At 36.9% G+C, this 25,133-nt stretch overlaps 1 protein-coding gene across 1 annotated transcript in view; it reads left to right on the top strand.

Annotated features, from left to right (window-relative positions):
* Nucleotides 1–1,066: 1,066 nt before the first annotated feature.
* The window catches only part of LOC129267329 (sortilin-related receptor-like), a 66,393-nt gene continuing 42,326 nt past the window's right edge, over nucleotides 1,067–25,133 (top strand). The window contains exons 1-22 of the mRNA XM_064103218.1: nucleotides 1,067–1,072; nucleotides 3,271–3,351; nucleotides 4,026–4,195; nucleotides 4,978–5,191; nucleotides 5,549–5,743; nucleotides 6,059–6,147; nucleotides 6,708–6,883; nucleotides 8,108–8,297; nucleotides 11,048–11,173; nucleotides 11,727–11,809; nucleotides 12,397–12,569; nucleotides 13,357–13,583; nucleotides 14,009–14,261; nucleotides 15,109–15,247; nucleotides 15,628–15,831; nucleotides 16,800–16,916; nucleotides 17,882–18,004; nucleotides 18,729–18,854; nucleotides 19,163–19,294; nucleotides 19,830–19,952; nucleotides 23,474–23,623; nucleotides 24,468–24,611. Of these exons, the coding sequence (XP_063959288.1) occupies nucleotides 1,067–1,072; nucleotides 3,271–3,351; nucleotides 4,026–4,195; nucleotides 4,978–5,191; nucleotides 5,549–5,743; nucleotides 6,059–6,147; nucleotides 6,708–6,883; nucleotides 8,108–8,297; nucleotides 11,048–11,173; nucleotides 11,727–11,809; nucleotides 12,397–12,569; nucleotides 13,357–13,583; nucleotides 14,009–14,261; nucleotides 15,109–15,247; nucleotides 15,628–15,831; nucleotides 16,800–16,916; nucleotides 17,882–18,004; nucleotides 18,729–18,854; nucleotides 19,163–19,294; nucleotides 19,830–19,952; nucleotides 23,474–23,623; nucleotides 24,468–24,611 (3,241 nt within the window). The remainder of the gene's footprint in view (nucleotides 1,073–3,270; nucleotides 3,352–4,025; nucleotides 4,196–4,977; nucleotides 5,192–5,548; nucleotides 5,744–6,058; nucleotides 6,148–6,707; nucleotides 6,884–8,107; nucleotides 8,298–11,047; nucleotides 11,174–11,726; nucleotides 11,810–12,396; nucleotides 12,570–13,356; nucleotides 13,584–14,008; nucleotides 14,262–15,108; nucleotides 15,248–15,627; nucleotides 15,832–16,799; nucleotides 16,917–17,881; nucleotides 18,005–18,728; nucleotides 18,855–19,162; nucleotides 19,295–19,829; nucleotides 19,953–23,473; nucleotides 23,624–24,467; nucleotides 24,612–25,133) is intronic.

Genomic DNA, 25,133 nt, shown 5'->3' on the forward strand with positions numbered 1-25,133 from the left:
ATTTGAAAGTGTGTTGGTCTAGTTCATAAAACTTGGACATAATAGTAATCAAGTATCACTGAACATCCTGTGCAAGTTTCAGGTCACATGATCAAGGTCAAAGGTCATGTTATAACTTGCGCAATCTTCCAAATGTTCAACTTGATGTTGATGGTACACTCTTTAGACCATCAGAAAAAATAAGAAACCTTGGTGTCATATTTGACTCCCGCATGTCAATGTCGTACCATATCTCTCATATCTGTAGCACAGTCACTTTTTATTTAAGGAACATTTCTAGAATCAGAAGGTTCATTGACCAGTCTGCCTGTCACAATGCTGTTCGTTCATTGGTTCTGTCTCGTATTGATTATTGCAATGGGCTCCTTTCTACAATTCCCTCTAATCAATTAATTCGTATTCAACGACTACAAAATTGGGCAGCACGATTAATTTTACAGGTTTCCCGAGATCATCCTTCCCAACCACTCTTTAATTCTCTTCACTGGCTTCCTTTTAAACAGAGAATTACGTTCAAATTACTCTTGATTGTCTACAAAACACTGAATAAACAGGCTCCACAGTATTTAAGTAACTGCTTGAATCTGTATACACCAACTAGAGCACTTAGGTCGGCCAGTGATCACCTTCGCCTCACATAATCATTAACTCGTACATTAGCTGGTGACAGAACTTTTACAGTGTCGGCTTCAAAATCCTGGAACGACCTGCCACTAATAATTAGACAGTCTCCAACATTAGCAATTTTCAAAAAGTCATTAAAAACTCATCTCTTTCGTACTTTGTAGTTTTTAAAATATTACATTTAATTAATTCATTGTAAGCGCTTTGGGCCTAAAGGGAAAAGCGCAGTACAAATAATAAGTAATAATAATAATAATAATAATGTTAAGGTCAAAGAACTTTTGCCACGTTGGGGGTATTTGTTGAATTGCCATCATATCTCTATAAGTGTATTGGTCTAGTTCATAAAACGTGGAAATAAGAGTAACCAAGTATCACTGAACATCTTGTGCGAGTTATAGTAGTTTTCAAAATCAGCACTGCTGCTATATTGAATCGCGTGATGCAGGTGAGACGGCCAGAGGCATTCCACTTGTTTATTATTATTACTATGATTGTTGTTGTTAAAATTATTAAATACATTTAAAATCTATGATAATAGTTATATTCTCCTTTTATGCAGTATGTCATGACCTTTTTTAAGGAAACTGTTTATATGAGATACAATGTTGCTACCATTGTCATAATTCTAAAATATTGCTTTTTTTTACATCCATCCTATGTTATCTTTTAATTGTAAGGATTTTATCAGCCAGTGATGTATGATAATTGCTCTTGAAAAGAATTTATGATATGAATGAAAACATTTCAATACCCACACACACATGTCTTTGTATTTATAAATGTGTATCTGTTGAAATTGGTGGGAGATGAACAGCTCATTTTACATGCATGAAATCATGCACCAACAGTGCCATAGCAACGGTACACGTTCACATCGACGACTAATACAGTAGGTAATACTGTACAATCATGTAATGCATTATACATGTACACACTGTTCCACATGTAGGTGATCATCATCACTTCATCTCTGTGCAGTAATAATTGTGAAGTTGGGATGTCATGTTTCAAATGATAGTCATCACTTTTTCTCTTTTGGTGATAAAGATCAGCTGCTGTATTTCAGATTTTATTGATAATGCCTATCAAGCATAAAATGCAAAATACTGTAGGACCATATTAAAGCCAAGTGTTAGAATTTGGCCTTGTATTCTTAAAAAAATGTTCTACTACTGTACAAGTCTTTTTTCTTCTATTCTGATTTATATGTAATGATTAAACAAAAATTCTTGATGGGATACAGTACTGTATGAGCTGAATTTCATGCCATGGACTTTTATACCCTTATTTGGCAAGAAAGAGGTTGCTAGAATTTCTGTTTCATTATATTGCCATGAAAACAAGGTCCAATGTGTGAAAATACCAACCATATGATTACATGTATGCTGTATCAGAATAAAAACTGAAAATATTTATATGCTATTTAATGTATTGGCTGTACAGGACTCGGGGAATAATTTTGCTTCACAAATTTGAATAGCATTTTTATTCATTAGAGAAAAGCTCTCAACTATTAAAGTATAAATATACAGTCTAGATGTAAAAATATATACAAAAGACTTTATGCATAGCAGTCTTTCAAAAATGTGGAGCAAATTGCGATGCAATACCAGGAAAATTATTCCCTGGTACTGTATTTTACTGATTGAAAATACATACATGTACACTGTACATGTATGCTGTACATGTTGCATACATTTTAAAGCCAATTGGATGATCTTCAATGGATTATGAAAGTATGGAAATACATGTTTTATGTAAACACATGATGAGGTATTTATTAAAAGGTCCAGCATTTGAACTCTATATCAGTTATTTATCAAATTGCCCAGATGATATCTTATAATATGAAATATTTGTAGATTTATGTTTGATGTTGGAGTCATATCATATGTGTTTTGACTTTTGTGTTATCTTTGGGCACTTGTACCTTGAACTTGAAGTTGGTATGTACATGTAAGCAAGGGGTCATGTTTATACCTTATCGTTTGAAAAGTGTACAGAAGAAAGAAAAATGAAGAAAATACATACATGTACATGCACATTATATGAAACAAAACGATAAAAGATGAAGGAAGATGCATCAATCACAATCAGTAAATACATGTACAAGTAAAAAGGAAAATACATGTATATGTAATAAGATATTAAAAAAAGAGAGGAAGAGAAATAAAAACGTGGCCATTGTTAATGTTCCTTTTGCTCAATTACTTGTAAAAGAAAATTATATTTGGAAACTTTTCTTGGCTTGTTGAAAAAAAAAGAGACAACCCCTATTGATGGTGTTTCAAAAAGCATCATCAGTGGTTCTCAATGACAAACTTGTTAAAGCCAATCAGATGCAAGGATTTCAGTAGCTTATAACCAAAAATCAGTGAAAATCTCTCACTGTTTTGTTGTATTGGTGCAAGAACGTCCTTAGCAAAATATTTCGGCAATGCATCGGTGCAGAAACTCCTTTACACAATGCACTTAACATGTATGTGCTACTAAGGGCGTTTTTGCTTGCATGCGATGAGTGAAAGTCTGGTGTTAAGGACGTTCTTGCACTGACACAACAATTTGTTTCTTGAAGTTCTTCCCTGGGCTGTCCCGTTATTATATTCTCACTGTGTTCCATTCCTTTTTTTTCTTTTTCTTCAGGAGGATGAATTGGAGCTTTTGGTATCTCACGATAGAGGTTCTTTCAGGACTGCCCAGTTTCCTTTTACTGTTCCAAACAGGGTAAGTTTAAACCCCTTCCAGTAAATCGGTGGTCCACCCCCAACCTGTGCTAAGTAATAAAAAGGTCAGGGCCCCATATTAACACAAAGGTTAGTGATTAATCGCTAAATGAAATGGCCTATCAAAATAATTGTGACATTCACATTTTTTGCTCAGACTGACTAGGAACCAATCAGAAAGGTTCTTTCAAATTAGCGTTTCATCGCTAACCTTAGTGTTGCGGGACCCAGGTAAAAATAGTCAACATTTTCCAAGTGCCACCCTTTAGAAGAACCAGGGCCACATCTTACAAAGTGGTGCGATAGGTTTAAATCAAGCTGAAATTGTGTTTAATCTAAAATTCCCATTTCTCAATTAGATTACTTGTAATTTGGGTTTGATGTGAATTTACCATTGTATAAAAACGGGACCAAGGTGCAGGCCTTCCGCAGCTCAGTGTTTCACAAAGACTTAAGTTAAATGCCTAGTTGCCAGCATTGTAAAAGGCATGACTGCATTGGTCAGATTATGCCAAGAGGACTCCCACTACTGCGTTATAATCGATAAGACTGCGCGTTACATGTCATGTACGCGTTGGCATTTAAGTGTGACTTTAAGTAATACTTAAATCTTTGTGAAACACCCCCCAGAATTGGTGAGAATAGATTTAACGTAGTTACTCTCTTATCTTTCAGGAGTTCTACATTGCCGATGCGTCCGAGGAACAGGTCTTTGTCTGCGTCCATCATCAGAACCTACAGACCAATCTCTACATCTCTGAGGCTAGGGGTGTAGAATTCGCTCTCTCTCTCATGAACATCTCCTACTATAACCCTGAAGGTGTGGGCAAAGACACGTGGCTAAGGTATGCTGTAGACCTGGGGAAAATTCTACAGGGGCTCGGGGTAGCTCTCCCTCAAAATGCTCAAAAAGAGCCCTGGACATTTAAAAAAGAGCTCAGAAAAATCACTGCCATGTTAAAGCTTATCCAATGTAATTAATTTAGGCAGTACATTAGGTTGTAAGGAATAGCCCCCCAAATAAAACATGATACTAATATATAGTACATAATCAATCACTTTGACATACAGCTCTCCAATATTGATACAGTAGGAGAATGATACAGTGTAGATCTCTCTTTAATGATTCCACTGATGTACAAGGTCATACTGTAGATATGCTTGCAAATTATTCCACACTTTGGGACAAAAAAAAAATCAAAGCTAGCTTTATCTTTTCTTTTTGAAACAACTTTTGGAATATGTATTAGAATGAAATGTCTTCACTAGAACGTAGTCTGTAATGGTGGCCTGTTTGGTGAGTATGGTAAACTAGGTATGTATTTACTGGTAAGGATTGTTTTAGATTTTGATTCCTCATTTGGGTGATTTCAAGTCCGGTGTTGGCCTTGGTGTTAGTGTTGAAATTTGGATCGCTTCCCCTAGCTCCAAAACTTATTCAGAGTTTGTAAAACTGATCCAGATCACATTATTGACATCTCAACAACTAGTGAATAACTTTTCGGGACCATCCTCATTTTATGTTTGGTGTTATAATCGTGAGAAAATTGACCTAACACCAACACCAAAAGGTCAACACTGAACTAGAAATCACCCAATGAAATTCCTAAACCGTTTTTTTTTGCAGCCGGTATGCCGATGAACCCTTTGCAGACTTCCACAAGGTTGACGGACTGCGTGGGATCTATGCGGCCAATGTCCTCCTGAACACCGACTCCTCATCCTCTTACACTGCTGAGAACATGGCTACGTATGGTACCTTTGATAAGGGTGGAGAATGGTTCCCGGTCCCTGCTCCTGAGAATGATGTTGACGGCCATCCATACAACTGTAACCCTTTGGTGAGTTAGTCACTAGATTAGAGACTGAGCATACAATTGATTTTTGTCATTGAAAGTACATTTTGTTGTGTGCAATCGATCCTAAAAGTTGTTCTTTTTTTCAATTTCTAAGCCTTGTGTTACCAAGCATTGGGATCATTTCAAGAAACAGTGATTTACATTGATGCAATTTTTGCAATTGATCCTCAATATTAATTGTAAAACTTATTTTTGGGATTGATAGTGCATTGTGCTCTATAGATGCAATCAATCCTAAAAATTGTTCTATGATCATTAAATTCTGGCAGTTACCCACTGCGTCAAAGGTATCGCAACAATCCCATCAACGCTTTTGCTTCCTCTTTTTGAACCTATCAGGAAGGATGTTCTCTACATCTCTCTCAGAGGTTCAGTCAATTAGCTCCAGGATCTCGCACCATCCCAATTCTGTCCAAGTCCTCGGCTCCTGGTCTCATCCTGGCTACGGGTAAGGTCGGCAAGACCCTTCTTGGAAACGAAACAATGGAATTTAACGTCTACCTCTCTGCAACGGCTGGGGCTTCGTGGTATGAGGTAAGATCATGGAAATCCAATACGATTGTTTCCCTAGGAATTGCTTGAAAGAAAATAGACACCTCATCATGTTAATAATAATAATGCACTGCCGTTCAGTTCCAGGCAGCAAATGATGTAAAGTATGTGTTAAGAAGAGCAGATAAAACCAAGAGAAATGAATGAACGGAAGTTTGCTATAAATGCACTGGATGATAGCAACATTATGAATTTTGTGACATCACATGTTATTGGTTTCCCCCATGTGCTGTGTATTATGAATTGAATAAATCTTTACTTGGCTTCTTATTTTTGTTTTGTGTTAATTGTATAAAGGTGTTGCGTGGCAATCATTTCTTTGCATTTGGAGACCATGGTGGTGTGGTTACTGCTGTAGAACAGAGAGGAGATACAAATGCTGTCAAGTAAGTTGATGTCATTTAATGATGTCAATTGATGTTATCAAATGCTGTCAGTTGATATTATCAAATGCTGTCATCTGATATTATAAACACTGTCAAGTATAAATTTGATGTTATAAAATGCTGCCATGTAGGTTTGTGTTATTAATTTCCATTAAATAAGGTTATGTTCTAATTTGCTGTCAAGCAAGTTGATGTCATAAAATGTTGTGAAGTAATTAAATAATGCAAATGCTGTCAAGTATTTATAAAATGCCATCAAATAATGTTATGTTATAAAATGCTGTCAAGTAATCAATTAAGCAGTAAAGTAATCAATCAATAAATGATCCAATCAGTGAATAATATACTAGTTTTTCTAAGTGTAAGTTAATCAAGAGCCTGTTTCATAAATATTTATTTCTTATTTTAGCTTTGCCACTATAGTAAGTACCTTGGGGATAATTAATTTCAGTTAGCTGATGTGCCTTATTACCATGGCAGTTACCATAAATGTAAATCCTTTCATGAAATGTTCCCAAGAGCTTTTAAACAACATCCTCTCTGTCAATTTTCCCTTACAGATACAGCGTGAATGAAGGAGAGACCTGGCACTCTGAGGCTTTCTCAGAATCGAAGATCTATGTTTATGGATTGATGACTGAACCAGGAGAAAAGAGTCTAACCTTCACGGTCTTTGGATCCGAGACTGAAACACACTCGTGGCTTATTGTACAAATCAACTTCAGAAATGTCTTCTGTAAGTGGAAAGTAAACCTAGTGATGTAGTCAGGGAAAAGTCAGGAAATTCAGAAAATTTGTGAAAAGTCATGGAATTGCATTTACCTCTTGGCTATGGCAGATTTCCAGTTTGTCATGTCTCACAACTCTCATACTCTGCTATTATAATTGGTGTTCATGATTTCCATTTTTCCCAGTTTTGTGACATCCCAAATTCTACATAACTCCCGGGATGTCACAGGAAGCCATGGAAAGCAGCAATTTAGTCATGGAAAAGTCATGGAATTCTTTTTTCAAATTTCTGTGGGGGTCCTGAACATGAAGCCAATAGTGAAGTTCTGCATGACCTGAGAAATTCCTTTTTAAAAATTTAGAATATGTTGGAGTGCTAGATGTTGAATATGTGATGCAAACTTTCTGCCAAATTGTTTTGATGAAAACTTTACAAATTGCGACTGTATTAAAAAAAAAAACTCTTGTTTTAATCCAAAGAACATACTATGCCAGGATATTTTCAGAACAGAATATGTAAATCATGTCTTTACATCTTCTAATTTGAATTTCGGTCATGTCAAGCAGATTTATTACTATTATCTGTTTGGCATCACCTGTGCCTGGGAGGCGAAAAGCAAACTGAATCACTATGACCCGCAGGTCTCTCTTCCTGATATAAGTGATAAGGAGGGATGCAGGTGGACCACTATACCGGGGTTTCCCCCTACTCTTAACATGCAAAGGTGGTGACTCTCTTCTACACGGGGCCTTTATTAAACTTCCTCTCAGAGGGACGGAATGTTTTCCAATGTAACATAGCCTGCATCTATGGAACAGGTTAGGGACATGTTTACACCAATGCAGGCCTCAATCATCCACCCGGGACTTGAACCTGCGACCTTTTGTACGACAGGCAGACGCTTTACTGACTGAGCAAACTCGCTCCCTGTTGTACCAAGAGATATGACTTGTGTAGAGTCACCTGCAGATGCAGAGATGCCAACCGTTACGGAATATTAATCAGATAAGAAATTACAATGTGAATAACCAAACGGCTGAACCAAATGTTTTCTAAAGAGACAAAACATGTTAACAAAAGTTTTTTGCTCAGTCATTCAATCAGAATTCACATTAGAACACATCTCATTAATATTCCGTAAGGGTTGGCAATTCTGTATATAAATATGCACATGGTAGCTGTTCTATGCACCTTTGAGTGGATATATATTTTTATTATATTTCTAATCAGCTACCGTCTGTGGGGACGATGATTACAAGCAATGGTGGCCAGGTGAAGAGTTCCCTGAACATAGCTGTCTGTTAGGTAGGAAGACCATCTATGAAAGGAGACGCGTTCATTCAGACTGCTTCAATGGACGGGACTACGACAGACCAATCTCTTCTGTCAACTGCTCCTGTGATAGAGATGATTTCGAGTGGTGAGTTAATGAGAAGGGGGATAGAATGTGTGTCGTTAAACCTAAATTAGAATTCTGGTATAGAAATCTGATTTTGATATGACATGACTGGAAGCAATCCGAAAGTGTTTATCATATGCCTGAATGCTTTAATATCTAGAACAACAAAGTTTGATCAAAATCAATTTTAATTTATTTGCTCATAAAAATCCATACAAAAACAGTCATACAAAGAATCATATTCACAAAGTAGAAAATAATAACATCAATAAATACAACTAAACATTGGATTTAATACAATCCAATACATACAAATTAAATACAACTGAACATAGAATGATTCAGGTTTGCTGGAAATTATATTCATTTCATTACCGCATGCTTTTTCTGGTCTAGCTAACAGAGGAAGCAACATGTGGGACTACACTTTAAATTGACAGGCATTTTTCAGTAATTTCCCTGATCTTCATTTGCTCGTTACTCTGTTATTATACATGTACATTGTTGATATTACTTTTTACTAACAATCTAGATTACATGTACATGTAGGCTTGATCTCTTGATAGCATTTTGAGCATGGGGGAGGAGAAGTACAAAACCAACAATGCATGTTTTCTTACCGACACAATTTATTTTATATGTCTTCTTCACCCAGGGTAGCCTGTTCAGTGATTGAGACACTGTTGTCAACCAGGGCCCTGCACAATACATATATACATAAAACAATCAAAAGAACACATTTTATACAGCACATTATGAAGTCGACATTGTTATAATACAATTGAATGACAATAGAGGGAATGATTTGAGTAATTGAAAAAGAACCAGTATTGCAAATTAGCAGGAAATCAAGGAAAAATTTATAAGTATGCATTTTCATTATAGGTTACTTACGTTTTTATAATAATTCTAAACTTATATTAATTGAGTGAAAGTGAAAGAGGAATTTAATATCAAACAAAAAACTTCATTAAAGGAACCTATGTGTAGGTTATTATCCCGGACAATTTGCTTGTTCTTAGAAAAGAAGATACGCATTCTACGTACACTAGAGAGTGGTTATAATTAATTATTACTTGTTGGACTTAGTCATATTATTCTAGTTACGTAACAATTATTTACATATACTTTACATAGAATATATCTTAATTAAACATAATACATAACATAGGATAATATTTATATTGAAGATTCATTAGTGATTGTATATTTCATAATGATATAAAATTACATAGGATTGCTATTTTAAAAACTTCAATGAGCACGAGTACACGCATTGGCCAGCTAACAACAGGGCGTAAGCAAGTAATTCTCGCTACCCCAAATAGGAACAAAAATCTCATAATGCGCGAGACGAGATAATTTTCACTCCGTCGGGTCGTCATCACCACTTCCGGTTCAGAGTCATGCTCGCGCGAGGTTCGCGACACTGAGTTTTCCACCACGTTGAAATCGATGCCAATCAGCGTAATATGTACAGATTACAATACTTTTTATCTAATTTGGTCAGTTTTGATTCCATTTGAATTATGAATAAAAAATATATTTCATGTGAAAGAGAAGGTTGTGATCACGAACTTTCCGAGCGAAAGCCACGTTGTGTTGTTGTGCATGACGGCACTGTTGATCTGAATGGCAAAACAGTGCATTGGACTTCCGATCAGGAAATTGTAATACCGAAAAGCTATCCCATAATGCAATGCGCGTTACAGGCATTTTCCCGGATCTCGGCGAAATCGCTATTTGGGGTAGCGAGAATTACAACCCCTTGTGAGTTTTTGCTAGCCTCCAGTATAAAGTGGTGAATGCTTCTTTAGTTGTTGCATTTTTAAGAGCTGAAGGAAGTCCGTACTTCTTCATGAGAGAAGCTTCTTTCCCTCATCTGTGTCTTGACCATTGATACCAGCAAAGCTTGTGAGGTGGCACGATAAACTCTGTCCTTGTCTCACGAAATAGATACACTGCCCTTGGCACTGTAGACCTCAGTGTGGTATATTCATTTGGTCTTCTCGTACATCTTTCATTATTTGGCCCTATTGTCGTGTTTGGGATTGGTAAGATATAAAGGGGAGCTTAAAGGAACATAAATGATGAACTCTGAACAAAGTTATTTGCAGTTCAAAATCACAGGGTATTTAATAATCAATAATCAGCTGCATTTCACAATTCGAAGTACATGAAGATATCAATGAAGATTCCGATAAAACAGGAGACGATAAATATAATAATTTTGATGTATAAGATTAAGATTCTGAAGCTGAAATAATATTGGATGGACGTCTAAGTCTTGAAGTCAGTCAGTTTATATGGATGAGTGTGGGTCTAGTATTATCTCGTTTCTCTAATAATCAAAAAGCCTTATTTATATCATTAGTTTTGGTGGTGTAACAATTTAAGGTGGGAGGGTTCTAAACTTGATCTGATTGGTCTACAGTTAACTGTCTATCAAACTTTCTCTGTTATAAGGGGTGTGGTGATGCTCTGTGCAAGTGACTGGGGCTGGAAGTGTGAGTCATACTTCTTCCTTGAGGTTAGCTGACGTCACTGGGGGTTGGTCATAAATGGTCAAGGTTTAGGAGTTAAATGGTATTGGGGTTTGGGGAATCTTAGATGACATTGGGGGAGTTTGTTAACAAGTGAAGGTGAATGACTGAAAGGATAACAGGAAGTTAAATACATACTACATAACAATATTTGCACATGCTCACATGCATTAATTGGATAAATAAATATTATACTGAAGTCTAGTACTCAATTCTTGATTTGAACAGTGATTTTGGCTTCATGGAGAATGAGGGTAACAGCTATATCTGTGAGAAGGATCCAGAAGACGAGAGGGATCCTACTGTTCAACCGGACCCCTGCCCTGAGGATACATTCTGGAGGAGGTCAAAGGGGTAAGAAATTCATTCATATTTAGTACTATTGACTGATTTGGGGGGTGATAATATATACATGTATTGCCCAGTCGTATGAGGGACCCGGAGGATGATAGAGATTCTACCGTTCAACCAGACCCCTGCCCCGAGGATACATTCTGGAGGAGGTCAAAGGTGAAAGAAATTCATTCATATTTAGTACTATTGACTGATATTTAGTACTGTTGACTGATTGGGGGGGGGGGGGTAATATCTTATATTACCCAGTTGTATTGTTCATTCAACATCACCACTACAAGTGAAAATTCAATTAAAAAACTTTTTTCACTTCTCTGGTCAAGTTTGCTTACATTGTATTACAGTTTGCACCCTATGGAAATTTCAGCCTTAAAACAAAATAGTTTCCTAGCCCTGGCTCTTTGGGGCATTTTGGAGGCGAATTAGCCCCAAGTTCCATGTAATTTTTTTCCCTGCACCACCACCACCACCAACACCTCTACTAATAATGAAAACGTCATTAAGTTCACTGTCATCAAAGCTTCTAATCTCTATGTATGTCTTTTTGTTGTAGATATCGTAAAGTGGAAGGGGATACTTGCAAAGGAGGTGATGAGAAATACTATGAGGCTGATCAAGTGTCATGTCCCGTTGCAGGTAACTCCCTGACTCTCTAATCAACCTATAAGTTTATTGGTTGTACAGTCGACCTTTCCATGGCCTAACCCCTAATATGAATAGTGCAGAAGCTAATGCCAGTAATAATAGTTAGTAATAAAAAAGCATTTATTATCTGCCATATATCATTTTGTACATGTAGCCAAATATTTTTTATTTTTATTTTATTTTTTATTTTTTCTTTTGCTACTTGCTGCATCCATATATTACAATTATTTTAAGAATTTATTTATTTTGGGTGTGTGCGTTTTAACAAGCCTTCTCCTGGCTTTTTAGTACACTCCTGTTTTATTTATATTTCAATGATATGTTTTAATTTTTATTGTCTCTTTGTTTGTACATGATCATGATATCAACTTGTATTTTTAATGAATTGGAAATGAATGCTGAATTGAATTGAATCGAAATAAGTGCACGTATTGTGGGTGTAAAAGAAATCTTACTTTTCTCTTTCCTTTCTGACATACAGAGAGCTCAGAATTTATGTTGTACATGTATTAGCTAAATCAGTGCACATACCGGTGTAAAAGAAATCTTACACTTTCTCTTTCCTTTATAACATATAGAGAGCGCAGAGTTTATTTTGTATGCCGAACGCACAGAGATTCACCGATACTTCCTCAGTGATGGCATCAATGAACGACTGCCGATAGACAACCTGAAACTAGCTACGGCCGTCGACTACGACGTCGACCATGATTGCTATTACTATGCAGAAGACACCTTCCATGAAATACATGTAAGTAAAGTTCTGCAAAATATATTCTTAAGATAAAACTTTGTTATCATGGTAACATGGCCTGCAGCCAATCATAATCAAGGTTACCAATGTAGTAATCAGGGATGTAGTCGAGGCCATATTTTGCTGACCTTGGCCTCTTCTCGTTCGCAGATCAAAGTGTATAATCGAGGTTACCAATGTAGTTACTGGGGTTGGTCGAGGCCGGCCTTGAGGCCAGCCTTGAGGCCAGATGTTGCTGATGTTAGCCTCCGCCTCCGCCCGAGTCATATTGTACAATGTATATGGGAGAAGGTTATGTGTAGCCGCCTGGTGACTCGGGAAGTACTGGCCTTGACTACACCCCTGGCTAGTTCCGACAATGTCAAAGTTATTGTAGATGTAAGTTTTTATGTAACAGACCCCTGGGGAGCGTGTCATGAAAGGACTTGTCGGATATTTTATCCAACAAGCCCCGTTATATTTAATGGTTGCCATATGAACTGTGCATCTCATCCAATCAAAATCTAAGCAAGTTTTCAGATCTGACAACTTGTTAGAGGAAATGGTTGATATAACGCTCCCCAGATATCAATGCTCCCAAATCCCACCTTTGCAGAGATTCTGTCCTGGACTTTATGCAGACCAGGATCATAGCATTGTCATCTGATACGATGTTAACATGGCCCATCAGACAATCATAATCAAGGTTGCCATGGTAGGTACAACAATGGCAAAGTTACTGTAGCTCTAAGTCTTTATGAAACACACCTTGGCATCAATATTCTTGAATTGGTATCCTTTGCAGAGATTCTGTCCTGGACTCATTGAAGACCAGGATCGAAGCATCGTCAGCGGCCATCTTGATATGGTTGAAGGTCTTGCCTTTGATTGGCTTGCTGATAATCTATACTGGGTGGACTCCGAATCTGATCACATCGAGGTCGCACGCTATGATGGCCGCTTCAGACGCGTCCTTCGTATAGATGCTACGCTAGATCAACCAAGAGCGATTGCTCTAGACCCCAAGAGAGGGTTAGTAATCATGTTTTGTTGATGTTGGTATCCCTCCCTGGTTGTGAGGTTTTATTGTGAAATGAACTATTACTAGGAAGGTTTATCATACACAGGTTGAAAGTTAAGGTATGCTGTGATGAGGTATTGGAATCAAATTAGAATTACAAAACTATTTATTCTGGTAGTATGTACATCAGCTAGGGAGCTCTTGCAGTGCAATAGAATATATACAAATAATAATTGCATTATCTAAATATAATACTTTTAGTATAAATTAAAGAGAAAATTAACATTATGAAGATAGATTAACCAAATAGAAAGTTATTTGTAAAAATGAGATCAAATTCATACAAAAATAATTTGAAAGCACAGAGTATATTTTTTCTTCAAAAATTTCCACATTTTTAATATAAGTACTTTAATTCCCTTTCAACCTGTCATAGATACATGTACTGGACTGACTGGGGAGAACATCCTTACATCGCCTCTGCTCACATGGACGGTGCAAATGTTACCATGTTGATCACTACAGGAGTCTACTGGCCGAACGGCTTGGCCATCGATGACCAATCCAGCCACATCTTCTGGACCGATGCCCACTTTGACCGCATCGAGTCGGCGTGGTTGGACGGCTCGCATCGTGTAGTCTTACGCGACCAAGACACCCCGCATCCTTTCTCCATCGGCGTTTACAAGGTCTTCACATGATTTTCTTATTCTTTACCATCCTGTACTTGAAGAGGTGTTGTTGCTCAGTGGATAAGTCTCTGGACTTTGAACCACAAGGTCTGGGGTTCGAATCCCACCATGGCATTTGCGTCCTTTGGGAAGGCATTTATCGACATTTGCCACTCTCCACCCAGGTGTAGTAAATTGGTACCTACGATAGAGTTGATATCTTTCATGAACCGATACCGCTCTGTGCTTCAAAGTAATAATAACATTACATTCAAACCTGTCTATGAAGCCATTGAAGTGGAACAGAAATAGGGGCTACTGTAGACAGGTGGCTTTTATAGACAGGTTCTATAACTCATTCCTTTTCAAGTTGGAGATGATTTTGGTGGCAAATATTGACAGGCTTTCACGATTGCCAGGTGGCTGATTTGACTGTAGTATCTTTATACAATGCCGATATGATACAGTAATGCTTTTATACAAAAACTCCTGGGCCCCGTCTTACAAAGAGTTACAATTGACCCAATCAATCTCAACTGTATGGAAATCCATCCATACCATAATTTTTTCTTGAGGAAATTTGCTCAATCTCCTTAGTAAACAAAGGTGATCACACAGAATCTTCAAGAGGACGATGAATGTATGCATTTACATCATATCTAGAAAATATTTTGAACAAATACATGTATACATTTTAGATATTGACGTTGCTGGCCGTCCATAGTTGTGTTTGATCGGATCAATCGCAACTCTTTGTAAGACGGGCCCCTGATATGATTATAAATTTTGGTTCAAAATTGAAATTCTGTCGTTTTATTGAATATTGCAAACAACCTTAAAGTTTGTTGTCATGGTTTCCATTTAGAACAAGATATACTGGGATGACTGGTCACAGTTGAGTATCCAGTCGGCCAATAAGTATAATGGAGGTGATGTCCAGACGGTGGTACGTAACATGAGCAGTGCTATGGATCTTAAAATCTTCCACAATGCATCGCAACAGGGTAAGTCAAATTTAGAAGAAAACAAGTTTTAAAAGGGGGGGGGGGTAGCGAACACTGTATGTGGTCTCTCATTGAATGTGAGGTATAAATAGCTAGTCTTAAAAATATATTACCTTTTCAGATATACTAATACTGAATAGAATGATAGATGAATAGAGAATAAATTGGCATATAATTTTATTTGTATATCAAAACTAAAATGTTTCCCCCCATGTAAGACATATTTATCATGTAGATCATGTACATGTAGGAACGGGATCATTCTAGATGATTTTGAGAATTTTTATCAGGCATGTATGACATCCCTGGTAAGTGTTATTTCAGTTAAAACTTCTATAGTTGTGAAACTCCACCCTGTATCTCATCTTTGGTTTGTGTAGGTGTGAACCCGTGTTCTTCACACAACGGAGGCTGCACCCATCTATGTATCGTGAAACCGGATCCGATAGACCCTGATGCAGTGACGAGGGTGTGTCTGTGTCCAGATAACATGAAGGTTGTTATTACACCTGACGGGAGAGAGGAATGCCAGTGTGAGGCGGGGGAGAAATTGAATGTTACCTCGGGATATTGTGTTACCCAGGGTAAGTAGTGGTGGTGGTGGTGATGATGATGATGATGGTGACGATGATGATGATGGTGGTGATGATGATGTTGATTTTGATGATGATGATGATGATGGTGGTGATGATGATGGTGAAGATGATGATGATGATGATGGTGATGATGATGATGATGGTGATGATGATGATGGTGGTGGTGATGATGATGATGATGGTGATGGTGATGGTGATGATGATGATGATAATGATGGTGATGATGATGATGGTGGTGGTGATGATGATGATGATGGTGATGGTGATGGTGATGGTGATGATGATGATGATAATGATGGTGATGATGATGATGATGGTGGTGGTGATGATGATGATGATGGTGATGATGATGATGATGGTGGTGGTGATGATGATGATTATGATGGTGGTGGTGGTGATGATGATGATGGTGATGATGATGATGATGATGATGATGATGATGGTGATGATGATGATGATGGTGATGATGATGATGATGATGGTGGTGGTGATGATGATGATGGTGGTGATGATGATGATGGTGGTGGTGATGATGATGATTATGATGGAGATGGTGGTCGAGGTGGTTGGAATGGAAGTTAAGGTGGTGATAGTTGTTGTGGTTATAGTGATGGTGATGGTGGTTATAATGATGGTGATGGTGGTGGTGGTGATGATAGTGATGGTGGTGATGGTGGTGATGTTGCCAATGGTGGTGGTGGTAGTGGTGATGATGATGATGATGATGGAGATGATGATGATGACGATGGTGATTATGATGATGTTGATGACAATGGTGATTTTGATGATGATGATGATAATGATATAATTCTGGTTATGATGATGGTGTTAGTTTTTATATTAACTCTTTCCATGCTCAATTAATTCTGAAGGCAATAATGACTATTCTGATATTTTCTTACATACAATATACAGTGAACTTTGAATTAAAAAAACAACCAAAATTTCTCTTACAGGAGTTACTTGTGAGCCCGACCAGTTCCAGTGCTCTAACTCTGACCGATGTATCCCCATCATGTGGAAATGTGATCGTGAAAGTGACTGTACAGATAATTCAGATGAACTCAATTGTCGTAAGTATTGTTTGTGTCCTATCAGACATTGTCCGGCCTGCTGCAGGTCAGTACCTATCACAGTGAGCATCTTGTCATTATGTAGTCATTTTGTAATCCCGTTTGAAAAATAGCCATAAAACAGCAAAACCAAGTTAGTTGCCATCCATGCTTCGACCTCAGGGTTAGGGTTGCATTCAGGATTTGTTTTAGCTTTAGGGTCAAGGTTAGGAAAGGGTGTAGTGTTAAATCCAGGGTTGAAGTTTGTCATTCTATTAAAGGTCAAGTCCACCCCAGAAAAATGTTGATTTGAATAAATACAGAAAACTCAAACTAGCATAACGCTGAAAATTTCATCAAAATCTAATGTAAAATAAGAAAGTTATGACAGTTTAAAGTATCACCTATTTTTCACAAAACAGTGATATGCACAATTCAGTGACATGCAAATGAGACGGTCAACGATGTTTTTTGTTTTTGTTTTTTGTTTTTTATTGTTTGAATTATACAATATTTCATTCTCTATATATTTGACAATAAGGACCAACTTGACTGAACCATATACATGTAGTATTAAACAATGCTAATTCCACATGTTCAGGGAGGAATTAATTGTTGTTTTACTTGACAATGAGGAGAAAATTAGAATATTTCATATTTCATATAATAAAATACAAAAGAAATGGTGAGTGGACGACATCATCACTCTCCTCATTTGCACACCGACCAGGATGTGCATGTAACTGTTTTGTGAAATTAAGCAAAACTTTAAAATGTCATAACTTTCTTATTTGATATATGATTTTGAGGAAAATTTCAGTGCTTGTTGGATTTTTCTCTTTTTATTCAAATGAAAATTTTAGTTGGGATGGACCTGTCCTTTAATGTGTGGAATTCATAGCGGAGCAATTGTCGGCAGATTAAATGTCATGGGACCTCCTAGTTACTCTTAATCTTCATACTAATCTTTTGTTTCCATCATGCAGCCTACTACACGTGTAAGGCAGGAGAGGAGTTTACCTGTAAGACTGGCTCTAGATGTATCCCTAACAATTGGATTTGCGATCACTATGACGACTGTGGCGATGGTTCTGATGAAGAAGACTGCGGTACGTCTCCTGTTAAAAACTTATTTATACAAAGGAAAAAATTATATTGGGGCTTTTGGGGGATTTCTCACCTGAAATGCTCATAAGAGTCCGAAAAAAAATAGAAAATCCAGATTCAGTGCAATGCTCAAGCTTATCAATGTTGGCAGATTTATGCAGTAAGTTGCGAAAAAGTAGCTCCCGAAAATGAAAAATTGATTTTTTTTTGGCCTGATATATACCAGGTTGTCTATCATTGAGAAAAATATACTTCATCTTAATATAGAGATGTTCCGGGCCGAAAATATTTATATCTAAATAAATACAATAAAATTCGCAGAGTAAAATGCTGAAAATTCCATCAAAATCTGATCACAAATAACAAATTTATTTAATTTTAAAGTTTATTAATATTTTGTGAAAATAGTTATATCCATGTGTCTCCATTATGATGAAATAAGTTGTGGCAATAAATAAGTAATGCACATAATCGGTTGTCAATCCACTTGTTTTAGTTCTTGGTAGAAAATTTTTGAATAAACCTTATTTTGTATGATAAAATACAAAAGAACAAGTGGGGATATGACATCATCAGCCCATCTAATGAATATTCATAAAGACATGCCTAGAAATGTTTCACCGGAATAATGCAAATGATCGTGAATTGACCAATTCATACCAATATTCATAAAAGGGATATAATTATTAATATTAATATTTTGAATTTTCTGTCTTCTGTATTTAGAATGGGGTACATGTGATCCAGACCAGTTCCAATGTGATAACCAGAGGTGTATTCCTGAGAGCTATGTTTGTGATTTGGACAATGATTGCTGGGATAACTCAGATGAAAGGGGCTGTGAAATAACAAGTTAGTTACTTTGTTCTTAATGAAATATTGAATGGTGGTGATGATGATGATTATGATGATGGTGATGATGATGGTGATGATGATTTGATGCTGATGATGATGGTAACACTACAAAATTTTGATAATTTTGATGATATGTGAATGTAGCTTGTTTTCATGATATTGGTGAAAGATACAATATGCATGCACGTATCCTTCACACTACGACATGCCTAATTAGATGTATCCTCATATTCGCCCAATGTGAACATGCCATGCGTAGCGATGAATAATTTCTATTCAATCTTCTGCTGTGTTCACACTTGTAGATATACCAACGACGCGACCAGCTGGATGCAATGACAATTACACCCAGTGTGAACCTGACGGTCGCTGCATACCATATACGTGGATCTGCGATGGTGACAACGATTGTGGAGACAACTGGGACGAACAAAACTGTGAGTGGAACAATTCTTCAACCCAGTATTCTAATCTCTGGTTTAAATAGTTGTGGTTTCACCCTTTAGCAACTAAACCACCGTTTATAATAACTTAACTCCTCAAGTCTTCATGTGTGTGTCACTGCAATACAGTGCATTGAAAACAATGAGGGAAAAAATTCAGAGATTATTGAATTTCGCAAAAATTTTAAAGAGTAACTCCTCAAATATTCATGAATTCTTTAGATGTAATAATGATGAACCAATGGAACTACAAGTGAGAACCCAGGAAAATGAGGCTTGGAATGTTCAAGGTTTGCTGGGGAAGTTTCATTATGTTGTAAATACAATTTATTGCTTTCTACCCAGTAAATAAGATTGATCAAAGCAATTTACAATATTTACAATAAATGAGGTTGTAATGACACCTAGTGACATCACAAAAAATAGCAAATTGGACATTAATTTTTCAGGTCTTTTATTGCATCTAAAATCTGGCACTTCAAGTACGGCAATTTGATCAAAATTTGATGTTTTTTAAAATAAATTTCAGGCAGCACCAGTAGCTGCAATCAATACCAGTTTACCTGTGCAAATGGCGGATGCATACCATCTTATTGGAAGTGTGATAACTACGATGATTGCGGTGACAATAGTGATGAGATTGACTGTCCAAGTAAGTATTCAATGCTATGTTAAATAGTTAGAATAAACTCCCTCTTCAAATAGTATATGCAGTTTTGCTTGACAGCTTCCAAAAGCTCAGAAAAATCACCTTGAAAATATCCCTCACTCCTCATAATGTGCATCCAAGTGTAATTTCATCTTCGAGCTAGGCTGCAGAGCCCTTTGAAGATGATAGCAGATGATGATGATGATGATGAAATGCTCATTTTGGGAACCAGAATGAGCTTTTTAAAAATTTATTAGAAGTAGAAGCACAGTTGTGTCCTATGGGCTTCTAGAGGCCTTCCATTAGTATCTAAGAAGATATTTGTTGAGATAGACTGTCCAAGTAAGTATCCAGTGCTATGTTAAATGCTCATTTGGGAACCAGAATGAGCTTTTTTAAAATGTTTTAGAAATAGAAACACAGCTGTCTCTTATGGCATCAAGAGGCCTTCCATTAGTATCTAAGAAGATGGTTGATGCTCTTTACCAGAACAAGCTTTTTGAAACATTTAGTGCAAAACACTTTTGTTTCCTTGGTATGATAAGCTTGATGGCTGCTTAAAAAAATGAATTTAATTAGAAAACACAGTTTGGTCATCTGTGACATGTACAGTGACTGCATAGAAATCTGTGCTTCAAAAAGCTTTCCATGTAAGTATCTTAATCTTTATTTGATGTTCATTTTTGGAGAACAGAACATGAGTTTTTTTTAAACATGTTTATTTAAAGGTACCCTTGTTTACTTTGTGTAAGTATGTTGATTACATAGACAATTATTTGTATAGGATTTTCATGTACAATGTATATGCACATCTTGTTTTTGTCTCACCTGCATAGCAGAGTGAGACTATAGGCGCCGCTTTTCCGACGGCGGCGGCGACGGCGACGGCGGCGGCGGCGGCGGCGTCAACACCAAATCTTAACCTGAGGTTAAGTTTTTGAAATGACAGCATAACTTAGAAAGTATATGGACCTAGTTCATGAAACTTGGCCATAAGGTTAATCAAGTATTACTAAACATCCTGCCTGAGTTTCATGTCACATGACCAAGGTCAAAGGTCATTTAGGGTCAATGAACTTAGACCATGTTGGGGGAATCAACATCAAAATCTTAACCTAAGGTTAAGTTTTTGAAATGTCATCATAACTTAGAAAATATATGGACCTAGTTCATGAAACTTATACATAAGGTTAATCAAGTATCACTGAACATCTTGCATGAGTTTCACGTCACATGACCAAGGTCAAAGGTCATTTAGGGTCAATGAACTTTGGCCGAATTGGGGGTATCTGTTGAATTACCATCATAACTTTGAAAGTTTATGGATCTGATTCATGAAACTTGGACATAATAGTAATCAAGTATTACTGAACATTCTGTGCAAGTTTCAGGTCACATGATCAAGGTCAAAGGTCATTTAGGGTCAATGAACTTTGGCCAAATTGGGGTATTTGTTGAATTACAGCCATAAATTTGAAAGTGTGTTGGTCTAGTTCATAAAACTTGGACATAATAGTAATCAAGTATCACTGAACATCCTGTGCGAGTTTCAGGTCACATGATCAAGGTCAAAGGTCATGTAAGGTCAAAGAACTTTGGCCACGTTGGGGGTATTTGTTGAATTGCCATCATATCTCTATAAGTGTATTGGTCTAGTTCATAAAACGTGGAAATAAGAGTAACCAAGTATCACTGAACATCTTGTGCGAGTTATAGTAGTTTTCAAAATCAGCACTGCTGCTATATTGAATTGCGTGATGCAGGTGAGACGGCCAGAGGCATTCCACTTGTTGATAATTTGGTTCTCATAAATTGTCAGTGAACGGGGCAGCAAGGGCACCAGGCCCCACCAGGATGTAGCTGGGAATTTCAGTGGTGATGATGCAAGACTGTACTTGTAGTGATTTACGATTTCTTTGTCAATTTTCAAAGAATCTTTATGCTGCCCCAGTGCCATGAGCGTCTCTGGACGGTGGGTGTGCTCAATAAGACATCACTGTTATTATTATTATATTTTGACCAGAATACACAATTTGAAATGTAGATAGTTGAATAAACCCACCTGTGTTCTTGATGGCTGAGAATATACAACAACTACCACAATCACTACCCAACAAACATGCACCACCGTCACTGCTACAACACTTACAACAAATGTCATGGAAAACACAATAACAAGCGCAGTTGTGTCTTTGATTATTAAAGGCCAAGTCCAACCCAGAAAATTGTTGATATGAATCGATAAAGAAAAATAAAACAAACATAACGCAACAAATTTCATCAAAATCGGATGTAAAATAAGAAAGTTATGATGTTTTTAAATTTTGCTTATTTTTCACAAAACAGTTAAACGCACAACTCAGCGATATGCAAATGAGAGAGTCGATGATGTCCATCACTCACTATTTCTTTTGTTTTTTATTGTTTGAATTATACAATATTTCAATTTTTACAGATTTGACAATAAGGACCAACTTGACTTAACCATAAACTGTTAAAATAATGGTAATTCCACATGTTCAGGGAGTAATAAAATTTTGTTTCACATGACAATGGGGAGAAAATTTGAATTTTTCATATTTCATATGATAAAATACAAAAGAAATAGTGAGTGGGTGACGTCATCAGTCTGCCAATTTGCATACCGTCCAGGATGTGTATATAACTGTTTTTGTGAAATTAAGCAAAACTTTAAAATGTCACAACTTTCTTAGTTTACATCCGATTTTGATGAAATTTTCAGTGTTTTGCTTGTTGGATTTTTCTCCTTTTATTTAAATTAACTTTTTGGTGGGGTGGACTTGTCCTTTAAGTACATGTACGTTAAATCCATATTTAATGCTGCAGGCATGGAAAGTGAGGACTTAAGGCCACCGCACACTTTACGACCCAACTTGTCTGCGACAGGCTTGCGATTGAGTGGGGGAGATGTGACGTCACAGCTATTGTCAGCTTGGTAGTTGCAGACCGGTTAGAGACAAGTCGCAAGGAAAATCAGAAGGATTTGACATGTCGAATCCTTATGACTTGATCGCAAGCTCAATCCAACTTCCAGCCAATCAGACAGCAGAGTTGTACAACGCCTATATGATAAACAACGCGCATATGCAGTAGTAAGCGCATTTTCTCAGTTTTGTTATGGAAAAAAGCAAAAAGCCCATGCGTGAGTTGCAGACAGCGTGGTAGTCGGATCGCAAGGTGTGCGGTGTCGAGGCTTATGACCACCTTGCGATTCATCTCCCCTCACTCAGTCGCAAGCCAGTCGCCGACCAGTCGGGTCATAAGGTGTGCGGTGGCCTTAAGGCATGCAAAAGGTTCAGCCTGTCTAACATTAATAATCAAATGAGCACAAAACTCATATTATAAACACATATCAATCTTAATTGATGACTTGGGGTAATTAAATTTGCTGGCATGATTGTTTGACATTTTTTTGTATTTTTTTAAAGGCATAGCAATCGTTTGCATGGAATTAGAAATTCAGAAAAAAATCAATATATATTTCTGTTTTATTTTTCCTTAAGCTACCACGATGTATCCGTGGACAACCTCAAACCCGTTTGATTGTGAACCTGGTTACTTCCATTGCATGAACGGATCTCAATGTATACCTTTCACCTGGAAGTGTGATAATTACCGGGATTGCCCGGACGGCTCCGATGAATACGATTGTAGTAAGTAAAAAAAAAATGGATAATTGACATGATTTCAGTACATCTATAATCTTTCTCCAATAGTCCACTTATTTATTCATTTTTTTTTTCATTTGAGAGTCTAAAATTTGGGATGCGGTTTAATGACAGCTGTTATTTATTTGAATATGATAGTTGAAATTAAATAATGTTTAATAGAAGTAGTACTAGTAGTGGTACTAGAGGAGTAGAAATTTAGTAGAAGTAGTAGCAGTAGAAGAAGCATTATTATAATTATTCATATTATTATAATTATTCATATTATTATTACTGTAGTTGTTGTAGTAGTAGTATTACATGTATGAGTAGTCGTAGTAGTCAGTCATTGTCGTAGTAGAAAAAGTAATAGCAGTAGTAGTAATTGTAGTTGTAGTAGTACATGTAGTGGTAGCAGTAGTAGTAAGATTGTAAGATTGGAAGATTTTATTGACTCTATCGACCCCCTCTCGGGGTATGAGAGTACAAACATATTTACAATACATGAACACAAAAACATAAGTAATAATACAAAAACATAAGTGATTATACAAAACCATCAGTGATAATATATGTACAAAAAATACCAGATAACATATTTACAAGTCAAGGCGTTTAGGGCGTTTGACTACTCTACCACTACATGTACACACTTTTTCATCTAGATCTACTTTACTTTCTATAAAACTACTGTCTGTCTTCTGTAGTAGTTGTGTAGTAGTAGCAGTAGTTATGTAGTAGCAGTAGTATTAAAAAAAAACAGGAATTGGAGGAGAAGAAGAACGAAAAATGTCAGAACTAATTGATTTTCAAAGTATGTGACATGTCATTTGTTCAAATTCCTTTCCAGTTTATAACAACACTACCCCTCTCTACCCCGATACGTGCGGTTGGGACAGCTATGTGTGTGACAATGGACAGTGTATCCCAAGAGATTGGGAATGCGATAACTATCAGGACTGTGCAGATAACAGTGACGAGGATCATTGCTCAAGTAAGTAAACAATCTGCGGGTGCAGCAATCACACTGGGAAACCTGCCCCCAATCCTACTAATAGTATGTCATTGGTAAAAATGTAATGATTATAATAATAATAATAATAGTTACATGTATATAGCGCTTCATACGTTGGTTTCTAAGCGCTTTACATTGTAATTATTATTACCCCGGTCATAGGATCCATCACTGTTCCACACATAAAGTGCACCATCTCCACTCCCTGGGGAGTACCATGGCCATGCAACTGTTTATCAGTGCACACATGCCAATCTAATCACATTGACTTTCACATCCTACCGGGTACCTACATAACACCTGGGTGGAGAGTGACAAATGTGGATAAGTGCCTTGCTAAAGGACATTAGCTCTGGGTGAGGTTCGAACCCTCGACCCTTGGTTCATGAGTCAAGTGACTGAACCACTACACCACCACACCTCCACAGTAGTTTGATTTGTCTGGAGTCAGTTTTGCTTGTACAGTATGACTGGCCATTGATATTTGTATGAGAGTTAAAG

This window comes from Lytechinus pictus, chromosome 8, assembly GCF_037042905.1.
Source record: "Lytechinus pictus isolate F3 Inbred chromosome 8, Lp3.0, whole genome shotgun sequence".
In the NCBI taxonomy this organism is placed as follows: domain Eukaryota; kingdom Metazoa; phylum Echinodermata; class Echinoidea; order Temnopleuroida; family Toxopneustidae; genus Lytechinus; species Lytechinus pictus.